This window comes from Thunnus albacares, chromosome 5 (genome assembly GCF_914725855.1).
Source record: "Thunnus albacares chromosome 5, fThuAlb1.1, whole genome shotgun sequence".
In the NCBI taxonomy this organism is placed as follows: Eukaryota; Metazoa; Chordata; class Actinopteri; order Scombriformes; family Scombridae; genus Thunnus; species Thunnus albacares.
The window spans coordinates 1,670,947-1,694,181 of NC_058110.1; the positions used below are offsets into that span (position 1 = coordinate 1,670,947).

General features: G+C 39.0%; 1 protein-coding gene across 7 annotated transcripts in view; it reads right to left on the reverse strand.

Moving 5' to 3' along the window:
* LOC122982654 (paired box protein Pax-7-like) overlaps positions 1-17,521 on the reverse strand; it is a 66,288-nt gene extending 48,767 nt beyond the window's left edge. The window contains exons 1-5 of one of the 7 annotated variants that reach the window (XM_044352104.1): positions 17,334-17,510; positions 16,975-17,043; positions 15,815-16,050; positions 15,430-15,574; positions 15,079-15,207 (exon numbers count right to left, since the gene is read on the reverse strand). In XM_044352104.1, coding sequence (XP_044208039.1) covers positions 15,079-15,207; positions 15,430-15,574; positions 15,815-16,050; positions 16,975-17,029 — 565 coding nt within the window. In that variant the 5' untranslated portion in view covers positions 17,030-17,043; positions 17,334-17,510. The other 6 variants (XM_044352102.1, XM_044352100.1, XM_044352101.1 and 3 more) reach the window with 6 other exon arrangements.
* Positions 17,522-23,235: the final 5,714 nt, after the last annotated feature.

Here is a 23,235-nt window from a genome sequence, read left to right on the forward strand (position 1 = left end):
ATTCTCAGTCTCCTTCCTCCAAACCATTCACTGGTGTCTTTAGTCCACTGAAACACAACATGAAACATAACTGGCATATAAAATAAATCGTCCGCATTTATTTTAAAAAATTAACTGCAAAGCATCATCTATGAGAGTAACAATAAGGGGAGGTGGAGTGCTCCACTGTGTTGTTAGCCGCTCTGCTGCTCCGTTAGCTCCATGGAAACACATCGCTGAGCGGGTGAAGGCTTTCTGAGGTGAAACAGACTGAGCACCGAGTTATTTTCTTCACCTCAGATTTGGTTAAAGTTGTTTAATGCTGCAGTGTGTGTTGATCTGGTTTGTTACTGCTGGAGTTTGCTGCTCCGCTCCGCTAACGTTAGTCTCTGAGTGACGACATAGAAAGTTCACAGTATTCACATCACGACAGCTGTTACACCTCAACTACTTAGTCTCACCTACATACACTACATCCCAAAACAGTACTGTTGTTTAGTTTATCATACTGGTATATAGTATGGAAGACATGGCACAAGTGTGAATTAGATGAGGTGTCACACAGGGTTAAGGACATGATTGATCAGTCTGTCTTCATTCAGTATAACCAACCTGCTGTCTGTAGTGCTCTCTCTACACTCTATCCTGGAAATCCAAACATCCATCAACTATTTGTCTTCTCTCTTGTTCATATTCAAACCCTCTGCTGGAGGGCTGGACATCTATCACAATAAACAGCACTTCTCTAGTCTACCAACCACTCAAAGTGCTTTATAATACATGTCAACATTCACCCGTTCACACCCACATTCACACACTGATGGCAGAGGCTGCTCATCAGGAGCCATACAGCACTTTTTATCTAAAGCACATTACGATTTTTCCAATGCTCACCCACACACACAGTATCAGTATCTTGCCCAAGGACACTTTGACATGTGGACTGGAGGAGCCGGGGATCAAACCACTGACCTGATAGGGGACGACCAGCTCTACCTCTGAGCCACAGCTGCCCCATTAGACTAGATAAGTGAAATGAATGTCTTTACCTCTGTTAACCTGATATACAGATGAAAAGAATCACCTGCTGGCAGTAGTATCTTCTACAATGACGGTGTCCCCATCCGCAGAGGACAAGGTGTCACTGAATGGTTTGATAAGTATAAAAATGATGTGACAGTCTGGTGATGTTACCACCTTCACAGTCACCACATCTCAACCCACAATCAAAACACCAAATGAGAGAAAATCTTTTAGAAGAAGGCTGTTCGTACCTCCAGCAGACAAGGAGCACTGAAGCTGCTCTGGAGGCTCAGGATGGAACAACACCTCACTAACACACCTGACACTAATCTGCATACTTATTGATATCAAGGTATCATATTCAGTTGTGTCATTACTCCGCAGGTCTAATGAAATACACATTCCTCTCTGAGAGAAGTTCATAATTCAACCGTCTCATATCAAAATATGTAATAGCTTCATTGGTCTACAGTGCAAAATGTATTAGTTTCATAATAACAGCTGTGGTGAGATGTTTCTTTGGCTTATTCTTTTCTATTGATCTGCGTCCACGTCACATAAGTGTCTGTGTGCTCAAACAAAATTATTCTCAGTGGAAAATACATATTTACAGATAGTTTCAGCATTAAAATGCAGGAAATGTTCCTATGATGTTTGTTAGTTATGAGTAAAGTTGTTTCAGGCTTTCTATCATTACTATGGTGGTTGCATGTTGTTTGAATCATTGTCTTTGCATTGTGTAGTTATCTGAGCTGTTATGATACTTGTGTTATTTTATGTATGTTTGATGATGTTTTTTCAATAAACATGTAGATTTTAGAGCCTCAGGGATGAATTGAACTTGAAATCCAGAATTTGAAGTTTTGCGATTGGCTGAACAGAGGACCTGTTGACCGAAGTATTTCCTCACTGTTACCATGGTAAGATTTTCTTCTAATGATATCTTCAACATTTCTCAACACAAAAACACGAAAATGTCCCTGATAACTCAACTATATGATAGGTTAATGTTATGGCCATCAGTTTTAACTTTCCATTCTGAGAATAAAGAGGTCAGTTATTGATAGCGGTAGGTTAAGGACTTAGCGTGTTTGACTACTGTCTTTGGTTGTCATTCCAGGCTTCATTCCATTTCAAATTGCAGCTGCCGCAACCAGAATCCAACGAAAAGGTGTTTTATAGCCTGTGATTGTAAAATGTGAAGGTGCTCATTTAATTTTATATTTCCAAGAATTGCTTTGTTTATTTCATTATTATTATTATCATTATTATTATTATTGCTTTGCTTTTGTCTATTTTTGTTCTTCTGTGTGATGTTTTTTGGGCACAAAAGCCAAGACACATTCTTTGTATGCTTGCATGGGCTGATAAATCATCATACTGACATAAAATCCCAAAACCAAGAATCATAAAGATACAGAAGATCTCCAGGGTTGTGTAAATAGTGAATGAATGCATGAATGAAAACAGGTTGGTCTTTTCTTCCTCCAACCCTGTAGTAATGAATAATTGTCAGCAGTGTTGTGATCTCTGAAGGTGACTCGTTTCAGTCATTATTTCCCCTAAAAAACCAAAAAAACAAACAAACAGAAAGCTTCACATCATATATTGGGCCTTCAAAGTGCTCTGAAACTAGGCCTGGGATGGCTTTTGTCTATGAAATGAGGAAATTTAAACTTTGTCGTAGAGATAAACTAAATACATCGTTGGAAAGGTCTCAACCTGGAGAATAACATAATATGTCAGTATGAAAATTCTGCATGGTTCCTGCTTTGAAATACTTAAATACTGTCAAATATGGGTAAAATATGGTTAAAATTAATTTTCACCCATTTAACAATTAGATATTTACAATCTGATTACACAAATGTGTTTATCATCCTCTTAAACTCCTAACTGTACTCTCAGTTCAGTATTTACAACTTCCACTTCTGGGAAAAACACTAATATTTTTTAAAAACTACTAGAGTCACTCCATGCAGCTTGATACAAATCAGCAGCACAGTTGTAGTTCCTCCGGTTTGCAAAGTCGGGTTGTAAATAGGGTCATAAAAAGATATATCTACTGAATATATCAAATATCTAGTGCTGCTGAACTAGTAATTACACAGCATCTAGATGATCTGTGTCAAGACAAAGTAAAGATGTTGGTTTATTTCAGACATTTTAGCTAGTATTCTAGCGATGGGGTTTTGGGTTGGTGTTTAGTGTCAGTGGGAGTTACGCAGCGCTTCAAACTGTGTTTAAACTTATAATCTCAAAGGTTTTCATTTAAATAAGTGTCTGTTAAGTCACTATCTTTTACCAAATGAGGTAACACAATAGTGATTGAGCCTATGGCCCGCTAATGAAAGCTCTTGCATTTGCAGTTTAATGATTATTAGGAACCAGGTGTCAGTGGCGACTCTTCCCGCCATGCATTCAAAGACAAGCAGTTAGTGACGCGTTTTTCATTACCCAGTGGTTGATCCGTCAGAGAGAGTAGGCCCACCTAGATCACTTGCTCTTCAATTTGCTTGTGCTAGCATGACTTCACACAGCAACACTGTTTGGATCACTGGGAGTGAGGTCGAGTGAGGTCCAACAACACACCTGCAGTTACCGCTTAAAACCATATGGTGTTGCCAAAGAGAACGAAACAGAGATATTTGAGATAGAAACTTTAAGGAACTTGTTATGGATTCAAAATGTTTGTTCAGCCACATCATGCATGTATTAAACTGCCTCCTGAATGTTACCAGTGTGTTAACAATGGCATCAACATCAACAACAACATCATATACATACACTAAACAAAGATTATTAATATAAAATGCACATTTCTCACAAGAAATGTTATCAAATTGCATTTTAATGCTGAAACTATCTTACAATATTGTATATTTCACTGAGAATAAAAGAAATGGCAGCCAATTTATTTGTTTTTGTAGACAGAAATTTGAAAGTCATGCAAGGTTATTATAGTTAACTAAAACTAAAACATTTTAGTTAACTGAAATAAAAAAGAGAACTAGACTTTAGAGAAAAACTAAAATTAATTATATTAATATTATTATAATATTGTGTACTTACAAAAGTAACTAAAGTAAAATAAAAACATACAGAAAATGTCTTTAGTTTTATTCTTTGTCAATTAGGTCAAATTTGTCAACACAAGCATGAAGAGGCATTGGTGCATATGTTTACTGAGACTGGGATGTCTACATGACCTTTACAAAGTGTTGTGTTTGTATTGTGATTTCTATTCTTAACTTCTTAAATCTGGCCCCTGACAAAGGGCCACATATTATAATAAAAATAACCCAAAAACTAATACTGAAACTAATAAAAACTAAACTAAAACTAAACATTTTTAAACAGTAAAAACTAAACTGAAACTAAACATTTTTAAACAGTAAAAACATAACTGAAAGGAGTAAACTAACTGAAACTAAACTGAATTGAAAGCAAAAAATTAAAAACGAAATAAAAACAAAAACTAATGAAAAATACAAAACTATAATAACTCTGCAGTCACGTGACTTGGATGCAAGCCAGTACAAAAGAACAGGCCAAAAAAAAAAAACTTAGGCATCTCAACAATTTAAGAGCCATTATTGTGAATGAATATGTAGATATTACACATTTTGATGTGAGACTGGGTTGTGTAATTCCAAAATAACAGGTTATTTAATCATCAGATGAGATGTGAGCAAGAAAAAGCCAGAATGTTCTATAAAATCAGCCACTAATCCAAGGTAGCCACTGTACAGTGTGCTCCCTGATCTATTTCCATAAGAATGTAGTGTTAGCTCTTTAGCTTGTGAACAATGCTCGGTTCCCTTCATGGCCTGAGAGCGTGTTAAATATGTGGCTCAAATTATTTTAATGCAGTGACGGAGAAACGGCCATTAATCCACTTTCATACCTTTCAGTAGCGTGAACATTTACTCTGCCCCCCAAAAACTGACGGCTCTTTATGCCCCAGTAATCTTTGAATATTTAGGGTCATTTTCTAGCCAATTACACTGGATGGTTGCATTTGGTGAATGTGATTTCCTCTACGGATTGATGGAGAAAACCATGAATAAGCCATCTAATAGATCCAAGCACATAGACCTCTGTATGGAAATTTCAAACAGGATTTTAGAGATGCATTTAGTCACTCGCTTAAATAATTCCTTTAACCATTTCCCCAATGCCGGATCTTTACATTCACTGCTAATATGAATAATCAGTTATACACACGTTAAAAAATAAACAGACAAAAAGCAGCTGATGATTGGATTTTTAAAAATACAATATCCAGCTGCCTTTTTCACAATTGAAATGATATAATATTTTATACCTCTGATATAATACTTTGGCTGCTTGTTTGTAAATTATTTCTTTTGATGCTTAATGTTATCTATATTTATCAGGTCTATAGCTACCACTGAGGATGATGATGAGGATATGATGATGATAATACTTTATTGTCAGATCAAGTCTGATATTTTTCTTGCATCACAGCAGCTCTATTTGAGCTGACGCAAAAATTAAGACGAGAAACAAAGAAACATACGTTTAACATAACATTACAATCATAGAAGACAGTATTCAAGGCCTTTCAACGTACATTTGATCTGGGATTAAGCTCCATATTTAATTTTAGGATTGACTGGTGTACAAAAGAGTGCTTCAGTCTAACCTTATTAAATCATGGAACCCCGTATCTCCGGTTTGATGGATCAGGACATGGTTGGGGTAAGAGACGATGTTGTTGGCCAACATTAATATGGTCTTAATATGTTATTATGTTAGGCTGATTCTTAGAGTTTCTCAGGGGATGGCCTACAATCTTTGAGCAGATTTTCATTTGGTGGAGCAGTTTTGACCATGTAATATTACAATACTGTCATTATCACAGGAGTAAAAAACAAAAGAAGAATTTGTCTACTCGCCCCAAAAGACCTAAGGCGGTGGAGAAAATAAATTCTTTGTTTTGTCTTTTTGTCGACAAATTCACTGTGGTCTTTCCAGGATAACAGATGGTCTATCATTACACCCAAGTATTTGCATAAAAATGCCTGCTTGATTTTTTTCATTATGGATGGAACAATATGAACTTTATGAGAGATGGGGAACCAAATACAATTTCTTCCCTTGTCTTTGTGTGAATCTCAAGAGCATTATTATTACTCCCCTCAACCACTTTGTTCAGCCATGTTAGGGCAGCGCAGGGTTGCCCGAGTTACTTAACAGAGGTATTAGGACTGTATCATCAGAATACTTTAGAATGTATTGATTCAGTGTCATCTGTACGTCAATCCTCGGTATAGAAAGTGAAAAGCATGACTGAACTCACGCAACCCTGAGGGGCCCCAACACTGGTCGCGATGACAGATGAAAGGGTTTTGTTCACCTCTACAATCTGGACTCTGTTAGTGAGAGGCCTACCAATGAATCACATAGGGATTCAGTTCCGGCTAGACCATTTTTGACACCAAAATGTCTGCTTGTATTGTGTTGAAACCCGACAAAAAATCTAGAGAGAGCGTTATTGCATAGGTGTTGGGTTTGTCTGAATGTTTAGAAATGATATGAACCAGAGTGGCAACAGCATCTTCTGTACCACAAGCCTTCTTATGAGCAAACTGGTATGAAATTTGTCTTCTGTTGTACTGACAAGATATTGGAGATATTTCTTCTAGACATTATATAATCACTGAGGTAAGGGCTATTGGACTTGGAATTTTGGTTAATGGTTTTATGTGTGTTTTATGTGCATTTTTGTATGTTTTTCATGACAGAGGGACAGTGTGTGTGTTTATGGAGGCCTGAAAAATTGGTTGCCACACTGGAGCCAGCTCAGTTGCAAAGTTCTTCAAGAAAAGGACTGCACTCATCCAGCCCAGCAGCTTTTTTGGTATTTGTACACTGAGATGTTTTCCCGACATCTTCAACAGTGATGACAATTCTGTCTGAGGTAGCGGGTATCATAGTTTTAAGTATTTCAGTGCACTTAACAGAATTATCTAGTGATTCAAATCTGGTAAAGAAAGTGTTTAAGTCATTGTCCATCACAATAGGTTTAGTTGGAGATGACATTCCTGTCATAGTTTCCATGGTATCCCATACATTTTTGGGGTTATTAGCTTTAAAGCCATTTGTGCAGCAATTTTGCTTCCCTCAATCTGATTTTCTGTTCATTTTCAGTCTGTTTGAGTGCTTCAGAATCGTTGTTTTTGAAAGCCACTTTCCTTGTATTTATGACTTTTTTATGTCCCTAGTCACATATGATTTATTATTTGGATAGATTTGAATTTCCTTTGTGGGGACAACCAGCTGCACACAAAAATGTATGTAATCATTTGTTTCTGGTGATCCCTGCTGAAAGATTTCCCAATTTGTCCAATCAAAACAGGCTTTCAGTTGTTCCTTTCTTTTATTTGTCCATGTCCTTATCACTTTCTTTTCTAGTTTACTTCTCTTAAGTTTGGTCTTATACACTGGGATCATGTGCACAACGGTGATCAGAATTTAGTACGGGTGGCCCACACGTGGACACAGAAGTACCTTTAACATTTACAAAACACTTGTCCAGGATATGATCTTCTCTGGTCTGGTCCTTAACATACTGTTCAAACCCAGGTAACAGAATCTCCAAGTGACACTGGTTCAAGTCCCCAAGCACTGCTGGTGCACACAGTCAGCTATGGTGGCAACCACCTGTTACACTTTGCTGTTAGGAGGCGCATATACAACAAAAAGCAAATACACCCAAAGTCTCTAGGCAAATAAAAAGGTTTCAACATCATGCTGAGAATTTCTACATTGGGATCACCACAGATACACACAGCCACACTATAGATACACCATAGATCATTTATGTACACGCAAATACCGCTTCCCCTATTTTTCTCCAAGTCTATATCACACAAGGTGAATCCAGGGTCTTCAAAGAGAGAATCGGCATTGTAGATTGTAGCTTTCGCTTTCCACGAAGTATAACAAAGATGCCTCACGAAATTCGTTACCTTGTGTATGTTTGTATCGCATCTCCTTTGTTGGTCAATGGATGCAGGTTTGTAAGAATGATAGATGGAAGGGGGTGGCCGATTGAATCTCCGCCATAGGTGGTTCTGAATGCCCCCTCTCCTTCCTCATTTTTTTCTCCTTCCTCATTCCTCTCTCCCATTAGTTCTGATCAGCTCCTGAGAAACGATATCCAACATCAAACGGTAGAAGTGGCTTGATGTCATCTTGTACGGTAGCTCCAGAAAAGTCTCTCGACTGTATGAGCATGCAAGCCATGACTCCTCACCACACCTGTCCATGTTGCCACTCAGGTGTGCTGCTGGAAGTTGCATCGACAGACATGGTCCACAGAGGCCAATAATCCATAGAATCAGAAGCACATTCTCATCCCAGATCGTCAAATACCGACGCTTTGTCACTATTTGCAACTATCCCCAGTTGCAGTTGGAAATGTGACACTCCTGCAGCAAAGTCCACTTTTTGCCACCCAACTATGTAGCCATCCACCCAACTACCGGCCTCTTCCTAACAAGGAAATGTCACCTTACCTTATCTTTGACGTGTAAAGATGTGAATTTCACGTGCTATATTTGTCAGGGTAAATTTGGACCAACAAAATAAATAAAGGATTCAATATTTCCACACCCAGATTTTCCTTGCGGCAGCGTGGAGAATATTTTTAGACAGACTTCATGTTGGGGAAATAGAAGTATGCAGAGATTATAACCGAACAGCTAACTAAATACATAATATTGAACAAAAATTTAGGGGGCTATAGGAGGGACTTGGACTCATGAGTATTTCTAAAATCAAGGCTACAGACCTGATATTTATTTTCATTTTTGTCCCAATCATAAATAGCAGCTGCAGCTTTTTTATTTTGAATTTCATCTTCTCTAATTTTCAAGGATCAAAGGCTATATTGTGTTGTCTTATATGTCTAAGTGACAAGCAAGATAATGCAAATCACCATGAATCCAGGATTTAATTTAAGACACAGACGCTTTTGTTTCTTGTGGAGAAATAAATTTAGTTGTAGATGGAAGAATAAACCTAAAAGGTATTTTTTTTTTGGAGAGAATCATTCTGTCAAGGAGCTGTGTCTTTAAAGCCAGCAGTGTTTGACATGTCTGATCCTGCAGCTAACTGTGAAGGAGCTGCAGTGGAGGAAGAAAACCTCCCTGAATGGTCTGTTGCAGGCTCTCCAGAGCCAAATGAGTTGGATTAAAGCAGATGTCTCCCTGCCAAATCCTGACACAGTGGCAGCTAACAACCAGTCAAGCACAAGATATCAAGTTAACCTCTTTAACTCATTTTTACCCTTAAAATAAAAAACCCTAAGTGAAATATTCAAAACCCAGAATGTTTTTTTAGAGCTGCACCATTCCATTAAATATATTATTAATATGTATTAATATTATATTATAATATATATGCATATATTAACATATTAAATATTCATAATTATATAAACATTTCCTCAAACTCAGTCTGACATATTTGGTATCTTTGGAAACTTTGGGAACTCCAGTAATTCAGAGTAAACCAGTCAGTGGCTTTAACTGGTTTATATATTCTATCTATGTAAATGAGTGATACACATTCAGACTGGAGCTGCACAGCTGCAGTTCATGAGCTCTCCAACTCACCCAGGGCTCAATTAAAGACCAACCCAAGTGTTGACATTTTATTAATTGGTTGTTGCCATATTGTCTGTACTATGTGTTGTGATTTCTCTTTTTGCCATTGTCCTGTGTGTATCCTTTGCAAATGGGCTGTTAATGGGACGCCTGAGGCTTCTGACTGCCCTCAACCCCATTTTGCCTGTTTGCTCTTTGTGCACTGCTCCTCTTTTGTTGGCTGATCAGCTTCCCATTGGGTCGCCAGACAAGATTCTTGGCATTTGTCGGCGAAATGAAAGGAGGATTAAGGGATGGCTACTGAACACTCCATGGCAAAGAAGTGGGCTGCTATTCTCCTATTCAAAGCCCCCTCCCAGCTCAGCAGCTCCCCTTTATATATATTTGTTTTCTCAAAGACATCATTGAGGAGTCCAAAGTGCTACAAGAAATAAATGAAAATCAACAAGTAGGTCAACCCCGACAAAAATGCTAATGGCTGCTGAAAAAGAGAAGAAATACTACTATCAGCAGCATTCAGAGACGGGACTGTTGACCTGTGATGTTTTAATGATGTAAAGATTTATAATTAATTTAATTATTATAATTTCATGTGGAGCTGCAGTTGTGAATTGTTTCATTAGACAAATCTATCAATTACTGAACTGATTAATCACTTAGTCTATAAAAAGTCAAAATAATGATAAATGTCCATTAATGTGATGAATTAATTTGTCTGTTTGTCAGCAAATATTCATATCTGACAAGTATTTAGTGTTTTTATTTTATAAATAATAGCTGATTATGAAAACTGACCTAAACCTATTTTATATATATATATATATATATATATATGTTTTAAAGAGCATCATATGAAGGGTTTGGTCTGATGAATAACTTTGCATTAATTTGCCATATTGTGATACATCAGTATTAGAAAGTATCCTTATTAAATGTGTAGGAATCTCTAACTAAAGCTCAAACCAGCATCTCAACAGGCAGGACAACTGAGGTAATAATAACAGCTGTTAATAATGTTACGATGTCTTAATCAGAGATTTCTTTATGTCCAATGTTAGTTCTGCACCTTATTAAAAACTCTTATTATTACCTCATCTTTAATGTCTGGACAAATAACATATTTTACATGCAGTGTCTGTGATATTACAAATACATATTCTGGCATTTGTTACATGTCTGGATCATGTGAAACATGTTACTGATGTGATACTTTCACATGAGCTTTTTTGGATTATTTTATATGTTAAAGCTAAAACCTTACCCTCATACTTTCTACATTAATTAACTCATTAATTAATAGTCTTATTAATTGTGTCTTAATTCAATCATTGATGTTTTTTCTGCTGATATAACGTCTTATTACACATATTATGATATAAAACATTTGACCTTCCATGTTGTAGGGTGGCAACTCCTTTGTGTTATTGTCTCCTGTTTCTTATTTCCTGTGCATGTCTTCTATTACTTTGTCTTATCTTGTTCCTCTGTGCTGCTACACTGACCCAGTTTCCCCCACAGGGATCAGTGTGATCTTCTACTGCCGTCCCTGCCAGCCTCCACAGCCTCATCCAACCATTAACCCTTCACTTTACATTAACACATACATTCATATTTTAATCATCCTGAAGAATGACATGACGAGTGATAACTAGATTGATTGATAAATTAATAATTGAAGGTAATCAAACTATCATGTTAATGGGAACATTTAGGCTGGGCCTATCTGACAACGACCGAGCTAACTGTTCCTGTTGTTTCTGCTTGTTTTTATCAGTTTTGCATCAATGTGATGAAGAACCATCTATCACAATACATTATGATAATGGAATATTAAATTATATAATGTGTGATAAAGGATTTTACACTTATCGTCCACTCCAGGTGTTTTTTTTCATACTGTTGGCACTTATTGAATGTCTCATAAATGATTTTCCTACGTCCGTGTATCCATGGTTTCATAGAGTTTAGTGTCTTCAGTAACACCATGTGAAATCAAAAACAGGTCCGATGTCTCAGGAACAAGTTTGAAGAGAAGACTTTATTGATCCCCTGATGGGAAACGAGGTGTAACAGCAGCAGCACAAGGATGAACAGACCACGTACAGTCGGTACAGTCGGTACAGTCGGTACAGTCGGTACAGAGCAAGTCGGGATAAAACAACCTTCACTCCTGAGGTTTGATGCACTGGTCTGGATAATACGACATGTTTGTGTTGGTTTTAGATGTTTTTATGGCTAAATCTTCACATTTACAGCTAATTTTAACAGCCTGAGCAGGGACGGAGGTTGTAAATGAGCTCCAGTAGATAGACGCCTTGTATACATCGTTTCTGTTGTTCTGCTTATCTTTGTGTAACAATATTTATCTGTTTAATTCCTGTTAAATAAACTAATAAAATAATTAAATTACTTCCTGCTGTGTGACACACAAGAGACCAGGATTAGGGCTGCAGTTCAAATGTATCTTAAATACAGATTCATCATATTTATTTGAGTTATTTGTTGAGTCGTTATGTGAGAGTAGATTAGGTAAGATGATAAACGCCTCCATCATCGATCGTATCATAACCTAATGATTATCATGATGACAATAATGCTGATGATTATCATTATTATTGTTGGTACCATTCCTCTGTGTGGCACACTGGCTTCCAGCCCCCCCCCTTGTGTGTTTTTTCTTTATATGTCCCTTAAAAATGTGAATTTTTGGTGTGAGGCAGCGAGGGGGGAAAGGGGAGGTTAATCCCAGTTTAATACACTGATACACAGCCCAGGACCAAGGCTGTGATGATTGTGTTATCTCCAGCCAACATTTGGGTCTCCCTCAATTTCAACCCAGCAAAATAGCTGGGAGAAAGTGCAGATGGAGTGGAGTAAGTGCGGATGCCCGGGGAAAAGTGTTATTAATAGCTGCAATAGAACTTCCCACAGCCTGCGCTCTCTGTTAAAGCTGCTTCTCGTCACTTCCACTGGATTTGTTTGATGCACTCTCTCCATCCTCACTCTCGACCCTTTTTTTTCTTTCAGCCAGGCTTACTCTGGAAATTGCCACTGTTTTTTTTTTTTTTTTTTTTTTTGCCCACAGTGGGTTATGCATATCTTTGGGAAACAGGATATTGACTAAATACTGCCTTAAACTGCAGATGAAAAGACTGCACCAGTCATTGTTGATGGGAAGAAGCTCATCACAGCTGGTTACCTGTCCCACCAGTCACACCTGCACTCCTGCAGTCAAAATGTGTTTCCATATGTGGACGCCTCATTTATTAACATACAATTTATAATATATTTACAGTGTATTTTGGAAAATATCACACATATCTCATTTGTTTTATTCTATACAGCATCTATTGCACATCTGTCTGTCCTGAGAGTGAGACCTTCCTCTGCTGCTCTTCATCACTTTATAACATTTTGACCATTAAAGTGTTTTTTATGGAGTTTTTCTTTATATGAATCAAGGGTCTAATGTTGTAAATATTACAGATTGTAAAGCCCTCGACAGGCAAATGTGGGATTTATTATATTATATTATAAATAAAACTGATCTCCAGAATATTCTGATTATTTTGCATCTTTTCGTGTCCATATTTTCCAAACATTAACATCGAATAAAATTAAAATAATCAATCTATACTCTGTCATATTTTGTCATACTGTATAATATTGAAGACAAATGAAAATATATATATGTGGAGTCATATCTTGTATGTATAAATATATATTTGTAAGAAAACGCAGCTTGAGTAGAGTTTAATTATTTCATTATAAATTAGCTAATAAAGAAATCTGTATAAATCACAACATTTTGTGTTGTTTTTATGTGTTTTTATGAAAAGCTTTGTGACATGTGACATGTAGCATGTAGCCTGCATCATACTGTATAATTGCTCATCTGATGAAAACTCAGCGTAAACGTTGCTCATCCAGTAACAACAGTCACACCTCCGTCATTCACACCGCTGCAGAAACACACTCTGACTCTGCTGACACGCTGTCACCGTGCCAACAAAAACAAATGAAATTAATATTTCAAAATGCAATCTAAACAACATGCGAGGAGGCCCATAAAATCTCATGAATTTGCGCCGCAGGCTCCACACCACGAAGTGAGCGGCTGAAAGATGAAAGTGAAAAAGAAATAAAAGGCTCAATTTAATCTGCTTTAAAGCCCTTCAACAGAACGCATGTGCCTGGAACTGTGAGAGTGAGGGCTGATAGGGGATAAATATATTTCTTACCATGCCTTTGAGCTATTACACCCCTCTCCAACACAGACGCCTATTCAACAGACACCGGTTTCATTAGCAGCTGTAATAGGCTAAGTCTTCAAATGATTAAAATGCCAGGCCCGGATGACAGAGAGACACAAGTCAGGCTGATCTTTTGAAGAATGTGAAAAAGGAAGGACAGTTGATAGCGCTTTGAAAAAAAAAAATAAAATGTCACCAGCCGAACCAGTGGTCAGGAAACACTGGGAGCTACACCCCTTAAGTCTAATTAACGGACAGCTGATCCAAAGCAAAGACAAACCCAGTGTGGAGGTTATTCTACTGCGTCTGTTGTCTGAATGAGAGCAAAGCAGCTCAACGTCGTATTAAAAACTAACCTGATGTGTACAGTTTGTCCCCAGAAAACAAAACCATCGACAATATTTTAAAAAGGGTTGTATTCAATGTGGCAAACATTTATAAATAATATATATATAAGCTGCTGAATTTTAAATATGTCTCCAGTTGAATTGCAATTTTATTGCAACCTGAGAGAAATGCCACTTTAAAAAAATCACGTTTAATCATTAATGTTAAAGATTTATTTATAAAATAATTTCAGCCTATTATGGATCAAATTTAATTGTTTTGTTCCTTTAAATTATTTATGTTATTCTCTGCACATTTCGTTCACTATAAAACGTTAAAGAGGAAGTTTCCCGGTATAAAGATATTTTTCTCTCCTGCTGGCTTCATCGTTATGAATCGTGTCTATTTGAATATTATCGGGTTATCTCATTAGTCTTTCTGTCGGGCTCGGCGCCTCCAAAGCAAAAATGAAACGTTTGGATGTGAGCTCCTACACGGGCCGCTGTGAGGTTGTGGCCCCCGCTGGCCTCTGGATGTGAGCGGGGTCCCTGTCGGGGCCGCCTGTAATTGATATTGACTGGCACATCCGTCATCTGTCAGCATCGCTTTCAAGGAAGCGTTTAAGCAGCCCCACAGGAGCCCCGATCCATGCCATCCCATCATAAATAATTAAGCGGCTCCTGTGTCTGCTGGGAAAACAGCTTAAAGGAGGAAAAAAGCGAAGCGACAAAACGCCCACTTAGGCCCAATTTGTAGACAATTCATCAAGTAGACTTGTAGTCCAACCAGCTGTCCGCACAGTTGTGAACTGCTGGAAGCAGCCTGGCTGGCTGTGCGGCGGTGGTCCTCTGGCCTACCTTTGTCGCCCAGGATGCCGTCGATGCTGTGTTTGGTTTTCTTTTCTCCGTCCTCATCCTTTTTATCACACTCGTCCTCCTCGTCCTTTTTTCCAAATCGAGCTCGGAGAACACGGCTGATCGAGCTCACTGCGAACATAAAGGCTGCGTCAGTAAAAGGCCAAATAATCATAATAATAATAATAATAATTACATATTATTATTATTATTATTATTTATAATAATAATGCTTATGACATTCGTTCCGCTTCCTCTAACCTCTGTCTTCATTTTCAACAGTTTTGTTCCTTTTATTCATTTGAATCGGAAAATAGCGAAGGATGAAAAAAAAATAAATGAAATGCGGCTTACCAGAGGAGGCCTCACCTGAAGGGACTGTGCTTCTGTCACACACACCGTCCTTCAGCAGCTTATCCCGGATCTCCCAGCTGAACATGCCGGGGTTGTCCCGCTTGTACTCCTCTATCCGCTTCTCCACGTCCGGCGTGGCTACCTGCTGCAGGTGGGACAGAGACACACGTGATGATGAGCTCCAGCTGCTGCGACGTTTAAGGCCGTAAACACAAAAAAGTTCATAATTCATTCAAAACTGTCATCAGGCGAGAGGCCTCAATAAATAAGCATACACAATTCTACAGTTATTTAATTGCTTAATTATTTATTATAATTATTATCGTCTTTTTAATATTAATATTGTTGTTGTTGTTGTTGTTGTTGTTATGGTGGCTCTTCTCACCCTGGGCTTGCTGCCTCCTATCGCTCCGGGCCGGATGGAGCCGGTCTCCTGGTAGCGGCAGAGGATCTTGGAGACGCAGCCGTGAGAGACCCGCAGCTGCCGGGAGATGACGCAGGGCCGGATCCCGTGGTGAGCCATCTCCACTATCTTGTGTCGGATGTGATTGGGCAGCGGCCGGCCGTTAATGAAGACCCCGCCGAGCTGGTTGACCCGTCCCTGGCCCAGAGGAGTGGACACTGCGGACGACACAAGGCCACACTGAGACGGAGCTTTTCTTACTCTAAACATTCACTCATAAGGAAAATATTCCCCATTTAAATGTCGTGTTGCTTCTGTATATAATTTGTTAACATGTTAATATTAATTAATGTAGGCATCGTAGCCCTTTTCTAATTTTGACACTCAAGTGTAGAAACAAACGCATTTTTTTTTCGTCAACAGATTGACATTAACCGGATGGCTCTTCACAGCTCCGTCCGACCCTGAAGAGGAGGTGAAGAGCTCCGTCTGTCCGTCTTCATTATTCACCATCACGCTGTCCAAATATTGATGTAATCCTCTGCTTCTCTTCGCTCTTTTCTGTTTCATTTAAATTTTCCAGGCGCAGGACACTTGAGGAAATCCCGTATCTTTGCCTATAGACTGTCTGGATTTTTCTTGATGTTTAGATTCTTTTTTAAATTAGTTGTCGAAATGGACACTTAATGTTTAAATAATTAAGTGCACATAGCCTGTAGGCCTGCAGCTGCCTGTTTAGCCTAAACATCCTTTAGGCTAGGACCTTTAATATTTAGCCCAATAAGCTAATATAATAACTTTTTTATTAGGCTACAATTTTAGTAAGCTAACAAAGGAATTTTAAATATCTGAAAAAGTTGTTTTAATGCGAGTCCTTCATGGCAAAAATAAAGCAGTTTAGTGCTGTATATATAGTCAAGGCCCGGGCTATTTGTCAAGCTAAAACTCCTGCAATGAGCTGGCATGTTTATGTTTAGCTAGCATATTTTCATTTTTTCAAATTGAATTGCAAGTTTTCAGTCTCCTTAAATCCTTAAAAAAAATCTCTTCTCCCCGAGTGTAAAGGGCCCAGCAGGCTGCTCCGCGGGGGCTGTGGAGCCGGGTCCCCCCAGCTGCTGCTGCTGCTGCTGGCTGAGTCCTACCTTCCAGAGGGAATCCGGTACGGGGATAGTTCTGTCCGGGAGCTGGGCGCATCATTCGCGGTACCGTTCCTGGCAAAGACGACATTATATACGGTTAAAAAAAAACAAGGTACAAAAAGAAAACAAAAAAACACATGGACAAGTTTAGCTGTCCAGTTCAAGTATAGACTTGTTGGTCACAAGTGTTTTGAAGGTGGAAAATGTCTGACGGTCCAGTGTGTGTCGGAGGAGAAAAAGGAGATTAAAAATCAACATGAAAGCCCTCAGAGCAGTCAAGCTAGCAGAGCTCGTGGAGCAGGTTCAGATGAAATTCGGCGGCAAAGTGCAGCGCTGTGTGTGGAGCGGCGGGGAGTCCTTACACTGTTAATGTGTTCACAATATGGAGCTGCTCTGTGTCTGACATGAGCTTATTTAAACCGGGGTGCAGGCTGGACCACTTTGACGGTATCCCGGACAAGTCTGGACCAGGCGGGCTCGAGAAGGGGGGACGGGTCGCGAGCACCGATAGGTTCGTGGAGCTTTTCTCTTATTCGACAGGGAAAAGCTCCAACAAGTTTCAGCAGCCAATGGAAGCGAAGGGATAAAGATGCACACACACACACGCACACACACACACACACACACACACACACACACACACACACACACACACACACACACATTGAAAGTCTACATCACAGGCGTATAAAACACACAACACTGCCTCCACACCAGCACAGCAGCCTGCACTTCACACCGGGAGGACACAACATAAACACCTGTCATATTTAATGAAATCTAATGCAATAATAAACAGCTGCTAATCAGTGTTTGTTGAGACTGTGGCAGAGACGGATGTGATGCTGCTGCTATGATGGGAAGAGTTTTAATTATTAGACTATCTACAGCCAGAGACAAACAAAGAAATAATACAATTCAATATCAAATAAAAGCAAACATTATGCAGTAATACAGTGCAATCTAATATTAATTCATCTTTACTTTGATTTACTTACTAAAATATTTAAAGCAACTGTCCAGCTGTCAAAATCCAGATGAAAGAAGAGTTAATTAGATTTTTTTTTAAGTTATATATATATATATTTATATATGTATATATGCAGATGGGTGACAAATTAAAGGAAAAAGCGGTACAGGTCTGTCAGGCTCTGTTGTACTTTGGGGGGCATTTTGCTGGCATGGTTTGGGTCCACTTGTCCCCTCAGAGGGAAGGGTCACTGCTAATCAATACAAAGTAGTTGTGAGTGATCAGCTTTATCCTATGATGAAACATTTCTATCCTGATGGGAGTGGTCTCTTCCAGGACAATGAACGGTTTGATGAGTCAAACGTATGTTATGACCTTCACGGTCACCAGATCTCAACCCGGCTGAACACCTCTGAGAGATTTAGGACTGATCTGTCTCCACTCCACCATCATCAAAACACCAAATGAGGGAATATCTTTCTGAAGAAGAGTGTTCGTCCCTCCAGTGGACTTCAGAGACTGTAGAATCAATGCCGAGGTGCATTAAATCTGTTCTGGTGGCTCGTGGTGGCCCAACACCTTCCTGAGACACTTTATGTGGTTTTTTTCCTTTAATTTGTCACCTGTTATCGTGTTACTTGTTTTTGTTTTCTTTTGAAGAACCAGTGTGGCCGACCCCCAGTACCAGTACCACCTCCCCCACTAAACCTTCGCTCCTCTTCTGTTATACTGTATGATCATTATTTCATACACTGAGTAAATAACACTACATTATAAAGACATGCAGGAGAGGATCATATAGTAGGAACATCTTACATTAATAAAATACATTAGAATACAATATGAAATATACAAAAAATATAATTATCTAATAATAAAAATTAAAAATAAAAAACAGAAATACCTAGAAATAATATATAATACACACTATAAATATTCTACAATGATTCACTGTGATACTATTCAATAGTAAGGTGTTTCTGTTATTTTGTCCATTGTCTACTGATGACATTTATTTTTATATTGAAAGTTTGACCAGTGAAAAAACACCAACATGTTTCAGATCCAGTGAGTGAACACAAAGCACAGTGACAGATACTATATGTAACAACATTATACATCATACACTCTATCTGACATTTTAACATAAATATTATGTCCTTTTTAGATCAGCTTATATTTTACATAAACATATTATAATATATTATTTTCAAGAGAAAACTAAACATGATTTCTCTTTAATTCTCACATGAATCCATGCGGAGCAGACGAGCTCAGCTCCAGTCTGGGTGTGTCATAAATTATTCTGAGTCTCAGTTATGAAACTATGCAGCACTTTGAAGTAATTATAGGATTAAGGGAGAAACTCCTCTTAAAATCAAGTGATAACCTAAAAGATATGAATAATATCAGTTAGAAAACAGTGTGGTAATAAAATAAGGTGAAGAACAGAGCAGAGTGAGGAAGCTCATGTATGTTTTATTATAACAGACTTTACACACAGAGAAGAACTAACATCAGTTTCCAGTGTGATGACGTTTCATTTTAGATTTTAACTGCATTTTAAATCGTACACTCCTCCTCCTGTGTGTGTGTTGAAACTTGTAAAAGGAGTGTTGATCGTCGTAGATGAATCCTCATACAGTAACAGACATGGATCAGTTGTGTCAACGTGTTTCTTTCCAGCTTTAATCTCATCAACAACAACTTTGTTTCTCTGTGTTTTCACACACACAAGGCTTCTTTCACCAGTTCAAGTACAATTATTTGATTGATTTATCTTTACTTTACTCTTAAATTCAAAATGAATAAAAACTGAAAACAGAAACGTGTCCTGGTGATTACACAGACATGAATGGATCAATCTAGCCGCACGCTGTCATCTTGTTCCTAAATCCTTCTTTATTTACTTCTTTACAACATTTTGACTACAAATAACCTTCTACATGTAAATGAAGGTAAAGGTGTGAGCATCACACATCACACATCATCTGTAAACTGGATAATTGATCATCTCCATGTGACAACCATACGTCCAATTATTCAATTACCAGGAATGATTACATGAATGTGGTGAATATCACCTCAACTTTACATTAAAATTACATTAAATGCTTTTCAAATGAAGAATATCCTTCCAATGCTCTGATATTCATGTTTCCAGATAACAAACAAATCAACAAATCACACATGTATGTTCATGATGAAGATCAACCATCATCATTATGACCTAAAAGCTGTTTGGGATCTTTCATTGATGAGAGCATCACTGTGTTAAAAGCTCAGAGACAAAACCTGAACAAATAAAACCTCTAGAAGTGAGAACATGTTGTTGTCTTGTACGACTACTGTACGTGTGTTAGATGCTGCAATAGTGAAGTGGTGACTGATACTGATGAGGCTGTCTGGTGAATAATCAGCTGACAGTGGGACTGTGCTTCAGCTGAGGACGACCTTCAAGTTAAAGGTAGAGTCAGTGATTGTGGAGGAAGCTTGTTCAGTCTCCTTACAGTCCGCTACCTGTCTGTTCTGAAACAACACTATTAAACACTATTCCAGCCAATCAGCAGGGGGCGTCGGTGCTCATGCACAGGACAGGGAGGTCATCAGAGCAGCTGTCTGTGTGAGGACGTGACAGTCTCCTGTCTCCAGCAGCCGGTGAATAGTGGGGGGACTGGAGAGAGAGGCTGTGGCCACTTCACACAGAAAGTGTTTTCTCACAGTTTTTTTACGCTCAGAGTCTGTTTCTGTCATGTTTAGTGAAGCGTAATCTGAGCAGCCAGTTTGTTTAAATCACACAAATATTCTGCTGTATATGTGTTTTGAACTTATTAACTGTATCAATGAATCCATAAATACAAACACTGGATTTGCTGTTTTGCTTCAGTAAGTCTCTGCTGTCTGTCAGCTTGGTGAAGGTTTGTGCGGCCGCTGTCCTCTCAGCTGACAGACAGCTGACAGACGGCGGACAGACGGCTGCTTCTGTGGACGGAGACGCTGAGCACAGCTAGAGTGAGGAGTGTGGAGGCTGCAGAGAGGTGGAGAGTGTGGATCATGATAAAGTCTGAGAGGAACAGAAGTGACTCTACAGCCGACGCATCGCTCTGGATTCTGACATATTTCTCTTTTGGTCGTTGCCATGGCGATGTGCAGCCATGAAGTTGGGGGGGCGGAGCTTCTGAAGGAGCATGAAGAGAGGGGTGTAGGTGTTTAAATACCAACAATCTCTCTCCAGAATGACTGACTCTTCCTTTAATGTCTCGCCTTTATTTCCAGCTAAATGCAATCAGAGAGGAGACACCAGATGAAGACCAGAGACGCAGCACAGTGTTCCCATAACCACAAACACAAAGACCCTTTCAATGTTTCATTTTCTGCTTCTTTGACAGAAAGTCTGTCATGTTCTGAAGTAAGTGAGCCGCATTCACAGACGTTCAACCTCCATGTAGTCCAGTTTATAGAAGAGTTCAGTGTTAAGTTTGACACGTTCAGCACTAGAGGGTGACAGAGACCCAAACTATCCACACAGAGACGAACAGGCTGTTAATGCTGCTGCTACACTGTAAATGATTAGATATGATTTACTGAAAGACCTTATTAAATGAATGAAACAAGTGAAGAAACAGGACAATGGATGGATGGATGATGCTGATGCTGTTTTTAACAGTACAGCTTCTGATAGAAATCGCTCATCTGTGGCTGATATATAAAATGTTTCAAATGTAAATATGTCAAAAAGGCTGTTGTGGAACGTCGTTCCCGTGATGTTCCCTTCATTGTTTCTTTATTCTTGTGAATTACTGTAAGGTTTTACCTCCTCAGACCTCTAAAACTGACTCAGATAATCACTTTTCGGTTGACTGACCTGACCCAGATACAACACTGACAATGAGTCACAAGTGGACTTTGTTTCAGTTTAAAGGGTGAAGAGGCAGAGAGGTGGAGGACCACTGCTGCAGATACTGACAGAGTTCAGCCATTGATGAAATAACATCTACATCAGACATACACAGACATGATTTGTTGGTTACAATTTAGTAAAACAAGTGAGTGAAATGACAGACAGTTTAAAATCATAATGTTTAACTCAATGCTAATAACAAACTAGCAGCGCAGCAGAATAGCAGCCGCTACGAGCCACTGATGAGTTTGTGCTGACGGCAGAGCTCCCATCTGTCCAACATGTCCTCCGCTGACACACTGTCCTGCAGCCTCCACATCATGTGATAGGCTGGTTGCTTGTTTCTGTATTAATCAGTTAGATCAGGCTCGCCTTCACAAATGCCAGAAAGAAAAGAGTCCGTGTGAGCCACATGAAAGTAGCGGCCCCCATTTACCACGCAATGTGTCGATTGGTTTCACTTAATCGATCTTGGTGACTGAGCCATGAAATGTGTCTGATGCCCCCACAATGCCCCAGTTCATCAAACAGCAAGAGGCCTGGCCGGGCCAGTTTGCTCCAAACAACATGATTTTCACCTCCTTTGAAAAAAAAAAAATCATTTTGTGAAATGATTCTGAGCATTTTATTCAAAACAGAAAAGGTCTGTATGCTGCTGTATATTCATATCCACTTGACTCAGAAACAGGAGAAATTTAGACCATAAAAGGTTAATAAACCTAATAAAATATGATTTTTTTTTAAATAATTGAATGTATTTACTCTTGAAATGGAACAGTGAATTAGTTGAAACCATGCAGTTGACCACTTCTCCTTTCTTGTCTTTTCTTTCCATCTCTTTTGTTCTGTCCTCTGCTGTCGTCTGGACGTATCTGACAGCCAGAGTGATGCTGCCTCTGCTTCAGGAAGCATGGAGGTCTCACTAAACAAGTGAAACACAAACGTTAGCTCAAACGCTAATCCAATTTCAAATGGAGGGAATTATTTCCATACAATTTCAACATCCATTTGTGAGTTGTGGGGTGCCACTGACTGTTTTGGCCACCATAGCCAAACCTCAGTAATCAAGATTATGAGTGGGCATTTGCTACAGAGACATGGCGTGTAAGCTGTCGGTTTGCAGGGGCTTTGGCTCTCAGAGTAGCACAGCAGTGTGCCAAACAAAGTCTGATGTGTGGCTGACATCTCAGTTTAACTTCCAACTGATCCAGGACATTTGGAGTTCACGTTGTGTCTCCATGTGGGTCAGGAATCACTTCATCCTTCTCATACCATCTCCCTGGGTCCTGAAGGCCCCCGGCAGCAGGGACACACACCGACTGCTGCGCCCGTCATTCTACCAGTAAACACTGGAGACTGGAGGTGAAGAGTAAACTGTCTCAGACCCCAATCA